This window comes from Lagenorhynchus albirostris, chromosome 1 (genome assembly GCF_949774975.1).
Source record: "Lagenorhynchus albirostris chromosome 1, mLagAlb1.1, whole genome shotgun sequence".
In the NCBI taxonomy this organism is placed as follows: Eukaryota; Metazoa; Chordata; class Mammalia; order Artiodactyla; family Delphinidae; genus Lagenorhynchus; species Lagenorhynchus albirostris.
In genome coordinates this window covers 172626528-172635913 of record NC_083095.1, presented here as the reverse complement: position 1 = coordinate 172635913, position 9386 = coordinate 172626528, and the positions used below count along the sequence as shown (strand labels likewise).

Below are 9386 nucleotides of genomic sequence, written 5' to 3'. Positions count from 1 at the left end.
CCGCCGGCGCAGCTGACGTCCGCCGCGTTGCCATGGCCACCGCCGGCTCTCCCGTGGGCGTCCTCCAGTGGGTTCCGGGAGCTGGGAGCCTCTGTGAGGCCAGGGCCGCCAGGGCTTATCCGTTATGAGTACCTCTCCGAGCTCAGTGTCCAGCAAGGGCCGTCTCCTCGACCGCGGCTCCCGAGCGCCCCGCGGGGCAGGTCAGCACCCAGCCAGAGCGGCCGCCCCAGGAGCGCGGGCCGGGGTTCGATACCCAGGACTGGGGCTGAGACGCCTCCAGAGCCGGCGTGACCCAAACCTTTTTATTTTGCTTCCATGTTATTGGAACCACTAGGAAGTTTTCAGAAATTTGTGACCCTTTGTCTATAGTTAATAGCTTCTGAACTCTCCGCTATCTAGTACTTTTTTTTTTTTGTCTTCGCGGAGCAGCTTGCAGCATCTTAGTTCCCCCACCAGGGATTGAACCCACAGTGAAAGCGAGGAGTTCTAACCACTGGACCGCCGGAGAATTCCCTCCACTGTCTACCACTCACGCTCCTTTAGCTTCTCCGAAATACATCAGGATTTTGTCCTTCTGGACTAATCTCTTTTGTCTCCTCTTGGACGGCGTAGTGTAAGGGAACGCATGCAGTGTTAGGAATCTAATGGCCGTACATTAGATTCCTAATTCCTAATGTATTAGGCCGTACATTTTAGTCACTCCTACTTCTTAATGGCTTTGGGCAATTAATTTTTTCTGAGCTACATCAGTAAAATAAGGATAGTGATAGCCACAGCCTACAGGTGTGAAAACTAAATGAACGAAGAGATTGACACATGGAAGGCCCTCAAATTTATTTTCTTTACTCAAATTTTAAACCCCTGCAATGTAACTTCTGCTCTAACAACTGCTGAAACAAGCTATTTCAAAGGACACTTAATGACTTATAATCACCAAATCCAATGATCTGTTCTAATGCTTAGATGTATGTCTAAAAAAGAAGCAAAGTACACACACACACACACACAGCCTCCCCTTGACCACACTCTAGCCAGGCTCCTCTGAGCCCTTTCTCCACTAGGCCTTACCTTGACCTATAAAGAGGTGGAACAAGCACCACACAATTCCACCCTAGGCTGTCCGTAGCCCCCTTAAAATATCTGCCTGGGAAAGCTCAAGGCTGCCAAAAGAATTTACCGTTTCTTCCAGCCAACACTTGAAGGCAGGATCTCTGGCTCCCAACCTCTGTGGAAGGATAGGAGCTTAACTTCCATTAGCACCAGTTAACAAACCTGGATGGGTTTCACATGGACCAAACCTTCCAGCTTTTTTCACTTAATTTTTCACTTTCCTGACTCTACTGAGCCTCCACTCACTGCCCTCTTCCTATTCTCTCACTCTCCTCTTAAAAGGCCAGTCACTTTTGTCCAAATCAAAGTTGGGTTTAATTCACACTGGATTCTTTTCCCTAATGCAACACATAGTATATTATTGAATAAAATCTGTCCTTAGCACTTTAGTGTCCAGCTGTGTTTGTCTTTAAACAAAGTTATGTACATATACATACATGCACATACATATATATATATATATATATATATATATGGCATATATATATGGCAATTTAGGCTGGGCTTGCATGAGTCTCTGCTCCACTTGGGGTCATCTGCAACAGGTCCAAGGCTGGGGACTTGAATTATCAGAAGGCGCTCTCACAAGTCTGGCATTTGATGCTGGCTGTCAGCTAAGACCTCAGCAGAAGCTGTCAGCTCCAACATCTCCACGTGGCTTCTCCATGTGGCCTGGGCTTCCCCACAACATGGCAGCTGGGTACCAAGGCATGTCCTTGGAAGTGACCCAGCACCACTTTCATTGCATTGCATTTATAGAGGCAGCCACAAAGTCTTGCTCAACTTCAAGAGGGAAGGGAAATAGACTCCACCTCCAGGTGAGGATGTGGTAAGATTCTGGAAGAGCTTGTGGGACACAAAATATGACTCTGGCATTTTGGAAAATGCAATCTGCCATAATCATCACTGCACATCCTGTTACTTCATTCTTCTCTCATTCTACTTTGTTTTAGTCATTTTCATACTTGCCTAATCTCCCCTAGTACACCATAAACTTCTGGATAGCAGGGAGGGTCTTATTTAATTTTTGTATCATTTTCAGTTACCTGCAAGTGTTTGACTTAAATACAGTTTTGACACTAGATTGTGAACTAATTTCGTGAATCCTTTCAATAAAGATGAGCTAAATTGAAAATCTAATTGACAGAAGGAGAAGAGTGGCCTGTACCTCTCTCTCTCTCTTTTTTTTTTTTTTTAACATTTACTTGCATTTATTTTTTGCGGCATTTATTCCCGGGCCATAAGTTTTTGTTTCTTCAGTTTCTTCTGGGATATTTTTCTTCTGGGCAACCTCCTCTTCTGGTTTAGGAACAATCTGTTCTTTTTCAGTAAGGATCATCTCAATGTGGCAGGGAGAGCTCATGTATGGTTGATCCGGCCATGAGCTCTGTAAGTCCTGCACCACATCGTTGGGGCTTTGTTCGCCTGGATTTGCTCAATGACCAGAGACTCTACATCTAAGCCCTTAAGTTCAGCATTACTCTCTGCATTTTTGAGCATGTGCAGTAAAAATTCAGCACTCTTTTTGGGCTACCGACCCTGGGTCCAGCCCCGCTCTTTGGCCTGGGCACACCTACCAACTCCACCACTGTAACAACGGAATGGCACACATTGCTTCTTTAAAGTGACATCCTTCAGATACTTGGTGGCTTTTCGGATATGCATACCTTAATGGCCTGGGCAGTTTCATGAGTGTTCTTAAAGTGAACATGAAGATTTGAACCTCTTGACTTGCATGATTTTGTGGGGTTTTCTGGGTTAAGTGAATAGCAAACCATTTTTAGAGGTCACCTCAGGCCCCTTACCAGAAAAGTTCTCTCTTTACTACCTGTTTCTGGGACAGCTCGCTGGTTCAAGGAAAAGCCTGGGAACAAGCTGGGAATATACCCTAGATAACTTTTGTGAATTCCCTTTCCAAGATTCTTCAGTCTTTCTGCTACTACTTGCCACTCAGGACTTTTCCTTGCATAACCACAAGACACCACCTAATCTACATCTATCAGGAATATCACTCTATCATGACCTTCCCCCTTGTTTTAAGCACATTCAGCAAGAATCTCTCTCTGCATGTAAAGTATTTTGTCTTCTCAGATTATTAGTCCATTGGGGCAGTGGGCAACCCATTTTATCTCTAAATTTCATGTGTTTCTAATGTCCAGAACAATGCCATACATGCAACACATGTTCAATAAACTGTTTATTGAGGAAATACCATTCTACTCTTACAGGATCATATCTTTGTTCCATTATAGCTGGTTCTTCATGTGAGTCAGAGAAGACACAGGGAAACAACACTAAAGTAGTGTACTTTTATTAAAAGTTTGCTAAAATTAACTGATTTTGCAGCTAGCCATGGGGAACTAACAGCCTGCTTTAGATTGTGCTTTATCAGATTTAAATACAAGCATGACAGTGAATTACTATTTCCATAGAATAATTTAGGAATTGTCTACTTGTGTAATAGTGTGTTACAAATATTGAGGATTTAAACATTTTGTCCAAATTTCCCAAAAATTTAATAGTTTTAGCCTGAATCCTCTGAGAAGCTGAAAAATATCCAAATATCCAAGTATATCTAAGAGAAATTAGGTAAGGCTTGAGGAACCTCAAGACCCAAGTCTTGATTCTTTCTTTCTTTCCTTCTTTCTTTAAATCTAAGTATAGTTGATTTACAGTGTTTCAGGTGTACAGCAAAGTGATTCAATATCATATATACATACATATATATATTCTTTTTCAGATTTGTTTCCATTATGGTTTATTATAGGATATTGAATACAGTTCCCTGTGCTATAGAGCAGGACCTTGTTGTTTATTTATTTTATATATAGTAGTGATATCCATTAATCCCAAGCTCCTAATTTATCTCTCCCCCACCCCCTTTCCCCTTTGGTAACCATAAATTTGTTTTCCAGGTGTGTGAGTCTGTCTCTGTTTTGTAAATAAGTTTATTTGTATCATATTTTAATTCCACATATGAGTGATATCATATGGTATTTGTCTTTCTTTGACCAAAAGTCTTGATTCTTAATCTGTGACTTCCTTCCTGTGTAACCCTTAATTGCTAAAACCATATTTCTTCAATTTTGCAAAAGTGATACTGTTTCTATTGCCAGCCGAGGAATTTTTTAAAATAATAAAACTTCAAAGGTAATACAGTCAGCCCCAAAACGGCTATGCTTTAGAACATTTTTGCTTATAGTATGTGTACGGAAAATATAGAAAACTGAGCAAAATTGTTCTTATAAGAAAGAAAATTTGGGGGACTTCCCTGGCGGTCCAGTGGTTCAGACTCTGTGCTTCTAGCATAGATTTACATTAATACCACATTATCAATTTTTAAAATATTTTACTTTATTATTGATATATTTATCCCGTTCTTTATTATGTGAGTATTTGATCTGGAATTCTTCAAATGGCCTCTTCCTGCAAGGTAATTCAAAATGCTGATCCACGTTGCACTGGTGATTGAGAGTAAGGTTAAGATACAGAAGACATTTCAGGGCTCAGGTTGGAGATGTAACAGGAAACAGACTCGTGAGGTGTAAAGTTAGAAATCTGGAGAGATCTCAACTAAAAAATATCTGGTTTTCCATCTCATTTTGTGCTCAGACTTTTGAAATGTTTTAACTCAAGAAACCGAGAGATCTGAAAAAAAAATGGCACTGTGCTTTTATTTTTTTTCTAGTTCAATATACAACATTGATAACCATTCTCATTAAGCAGACCTTTGTAATTTTACTGGTTGACATGTGTGACACTAAGCTACATGATTTATAAGGCTTGGCGAAGGAAGAAAGCCTTCACGTGTATAGGAATAAAAGGGATGTGAATATTACAGAAACAGTAAATCAGTACACTAATGTACACGTTTAAGATGTGAATCACGAATCTACTGCTGTGGCCAGAACAACCTATACATTGATTCTGAAAGACATTAAAAGTTGCCAGTAAAAGTGGAGAGGGTGTTACAGGGCCCCGGTACTTCCCCCATTTCTGAGAAAAACAGTGTCCCAGCACAAGCATGGTACATGGCAGTGCTCTGCAGCACCAAGCCAGGTAAGTGTACACAGTTTGCTGATATTTAGTTATACTTCCAGTTATAAGCTTAATTTCAGAATAAGGGAGTGGGTTGGTGACCTCTAGAAATCCAGAAAGTGCCTGATGTTGGGAAGTTCCTGCTATCAAAGTTAAAGTGACCCTTAAGTATCACAAATTAACATCATATGACAGCAGGGACTTTTAGAGGCAAGGCTGATGATCAACCAGGGGCTGAAATCCCCACATCAGACACCCAGAGGTAATTAAAAATATTAAGGTATCGCGGCAAGAACAATTTAAGGAAAAAGAAAAAAGATACTATGGCAAAGTGGACCACTAATCAATTTCATCGTAACTATAACTCAGCTTAATAATACCGTGCTAAAGGATCATACACCCGGAGGTTTATATTTAATAAGACCTATATTTAAGGATAATGGGTAAAATAGTGATCTTGAAGAACACAAATCAGGAATAATACAGTTTTGCTATAGTGTTACATAATGTGTTACATAAAATAGATTGCAGGGAGATCTATGCCACAACTGAAAACTAAATTCCAGGCATGATAAGGTGAGACATATTCTGGAATCTGCCCTATTCTTAGGTAACTGTTAGTTGGTTTTAGCTGTAGAGTTTCCTAAATTAGAACTATTTACAGGTGAAAATGATTTGGTGAAACATTTTTCACAGTGGCTGGAAAGCAGTACCAGAGATGACATAAATTGAAAATACAGGTAGTCAAGGACTTTGAATAAAAAAGGGAAAATTCATGAAAGTCACATGCGTCAAGAAAATAGGGAGGTAATGTTGAGGTAATCCCTATGCAACTATAAATTCAGACTCAAGAACTTTTCCTGGGTACACCCAGTTAATTAGAAAGAGTCGAGTCTGGAAACATCCGGATAAGGACATAGCTCTACAACCCACGCAGGTCTAACAGAATATAACACTATGGTACTTTTAAGGACGAAAGTGACTTGTAGGATTCACGTCTTGATGAACAATTCCTTTGGCTGTTCCATGTATTCTTCTAGATTAACCTCTCCTCTGTCCTCATCAATCCCAACATCTTCGAGGAATACATTCTTTTTGTGGCACCTAATGGAAGGAGGAGAAAGTGGAGGAGGCGACCCTTTCTTTTTATGGCAGTTTTCTTACAAGTAAGTAGTGTTTCTTTTTAGGGCATCATTGGGTGAAGGTCTTGGCGAGGACTTCTTCATGCTGCTGTAGATGAACGCTGCCAATTCCTACAGCAGGTACCGGCAACGCGGGTCGGCTCACCAGACGGAGCTAGCGTTGGAGCAGAAAAGAAATACAATGACATTTGGACAAGACCAGAGCTCTGCTTAGCTCGTCCAGGGATGTGCATGTATTTCTCTGAAGTTGTTTAACTATAAATCACCTTTTTGGAAAATAATGTGTTACATAAAATAGATTGCAGGGAGATCTATGTCACAACTGAAAACTAAATTCCAGGCGTGATAAGGTGAGACATATTCTGGAATCTGTCCTATTCTTAGGTAACTGTTAGTTGGTTTTAGCTGTAGAGTTTCCTAAATTAGAACTATTTACAGGTGAAAATGATTTGAGTGCCTTAAACTGGTATCAAGTGACCTGAGTTTTAATCAAAGCAGAATAGAAAGATAAACAGAAGCACAACTGTTCTTCTCCTTGTTTTCCTCTTCCTAAAACATAACAAAGAATTTGGCCTCCGATGTCTACCAGCTTTGCAGGTGGGCCTGGAATAAGTGTTACTGTAAAACAAGCGAGCTCATCGCTCTCCTCTCCCGGGGCTTGGATACTGACCTTTGGGACAAGAATGCTGAGTAGGCTAATGGGAACGGTAGACGACAGGTAGGTCTTCTACCTTTTCGAGTATAATCATTGTTTTTGTTTTGTTTTTTAATATGATACTAGTAGCTACACATATACATCTTGCTAAACACTCAGAAGTTTAGTCTGAAAAAGCAGCCTAAAACTAGGTTTTATATTTTAGTTTATCTTTAGAAGCTTTGGACTGATAATAGGGGATAAACCTATCTGGTGGCACTCCAACAGGAGAAAAGGGACACACACAAAACACTGCAAAGGAGAAAGAGCTATCACCTTGCAGGCCAGTTGCTTTTCAAACCTTGGAGAAACAAAAAACCAAGGACCCATGTTCTGAGGCTCCTCCTGACTCCAAATAAAATCTATGAAAGAAGAAAGTTCATCTCAGTACCTCAAGTAAACATATACAACATACTACACACGCAGACACACTATATATGCATGTGTGTGCACATACATACACACACGTATACTATACATGTTATATATGTATATAGACACATATACACACATAGTTACATATATATACATACACACACACATACACATATATCCTCAAGTAATATTATTACCTTTCCAATATGGCACAGTGTTTTCTTTTTTTTTTTGAGAAATGCATAGTCATGTATCCATCACTACAATCATGATACAGAACAATTCTCTAAACCCCAAATATTCCCTCATCCTGACCCTTTGTGCTCAGCTCTTCCTCCCACCCCCAACCTCTGGCAACCACCGATCTTTTCTCTATCCCCGAAGTTTTGCCTTTTCCAGAGCATCAGGTAAGTGGAATCACACAGTATACAGCCTTTTGGTTTGGGCTTCTGTGAATTAGCAAAATCCGTTGGTCATTCTGCCGCTAGCAATAGTTCACTCTCTTTTACTCTTAAGGAGCATGATACTGTAGGGATGCACAATGAGATTGTTTCTTCATTCACCAGTTGAAGGATGTTTTGGTTGCTTCCAGCGTGGGGCAATTATGAATACAGCCACTATAAATATTCACATATGGATTTTTCCTTTCTCTTGAGTAAATACCTAGGAGTGGGACTGCTGCGTGGTAAGGAAACTCTGTGTGAAACTGCATGAGAAACTGACAAAACTGTTTTCCAGAGTGGCTGTACGAGTTTGCATTCCCACCAGCAGTGAATGAAGGTCCCAGCTGCTCTGCATCCTGATCAGTCCTTGACATTGTTTTGTTTTCATTTTAGCCATTCTAATAGGTATGTAGCCATATCTCATTTTGGCTTAATTTGCATTTCCCTATCACTAATCATGTTGATGATCTTCTCATATGGGTATTTGCCATCTGGTTCTTTGGTAAAATGACTGTTCAATTCTTTTGCACCTTTTGAAAAACTGGATTATACGTTTTCTCACTGTTGAGTTTTCAGAGCTCTTTCAACATTCTGGAGAGTCCTTTGTCAGATATGTTTTTACAAATATTTTCTCCCAGTTGTGGCTTGTCTTTTTTATATTCTTTGCAGTGCAAAAGTTTTTCATTTTGGTAAAATCTTTTTCTTTTCTGGAACGTGCTTTTGGTGTTATGTCTAAGAACTTCTTGCCTAACCCAAGGTCAGGAAGATTTTCATCCACTTCCTTCTAGAAGTTTTATAGTTTTACATTGAGGTCTGTGATCAACTTTGAGTTAATTTCTATATAAGGTGCACATAGATATCTAATCATTCCAGCCCCATCTGTTGAAAAGGCTTATCTTTTACAACTATACCGGATGTATCATAAACGATTGTATAGCACTGATTCCCTCCAAACTCAAGAAATTCAATGTCTTATATGAAAGCGGGGGAGAACGAAAGGGACACCCAAAGGGACACCAAAAAAGACATAGAGACATTGGCTTCAGTTGTATTACTTTCATATCTCAAGATTCCATGAGATTCAACTTTCTAATAACTCTCACTGCTCCCGTACCATCTTTTTATTTGAGATAGTTCAAATCGGTTTCAGGTAACTTAAAACCAAAAAAGTCTAATAAGAAGGACCCTTTACCTCTAACATGTTTGTATTTGCTCATCTCTTCCTGCAGCGAATCCAGTGGGAAAGGGCAGAGTTCTTCCATTCGGATGATAGCAAAGTCATGCTTCCTGGCCTCCAAAGATTCTCTTTGCTTCAGCAGGGCATAGAAATGTTTGCCACAGCAGAACACTAAACTCTTAACCCTGTTGGGTAGAAAAGGGACAGCGAGGCGGGGGAGAAATATCTTAAAGTAAGAACTGTAGCAGAAGAAAAGGGGAGACCACAGAGATTTAAATGCTTCACCATTGAAGCAGCAGGGGCGTTGTAGTGGGGTTCACTCATGCTGTGCCCTGGCCAACCTTCTTGAGCAACATATGCCTCCAAAATTCACTCTTCTGTGCATACTCTAACTCCTACCCCATGAA

General features: G+C 40.3%; 1 protein-coding gene and 1 pseudogene across 1 annotated transcript in view; both read right to left on the bottom strand.

The window, feature by feature from the left end:
* Positions 1-2337: 2337 nt before the first annotated feature.
* LOC132504080 (large ribosomal subunit protein uL22-like) lies at positions 2338-2888 on the bottom strand (annotated as a pseudogene).
* Positions 2889-3405: 517 nt separating this feature from the next.
* DHTKD1 (dehydrogenase E1 and transketolase domain containing 1) overlaps positions 3406-9386 on the bottom strand; it is a 54325-nt gene continuing 48344 nt past the window's right edge. Inside the window, exons 15-17 of the mRNA XM_060160318.1 lie at positions 8995-9164; positions 7261-7346; positions 3406-6444 (exon numbers count right to left, since the gene is read on the bottom strand). Coding sequence (XP_060016301.1) covers positions 6340-6444; positions 7261-7346; positions 8995-9164 — 361 coding nt within the window. The 3' untranslated portion in view covers positions 3406-6339. The remainder of the gene's footprint in view (positions 6445-7260; positions 7347-8994; positions 9165-9386) is intronic.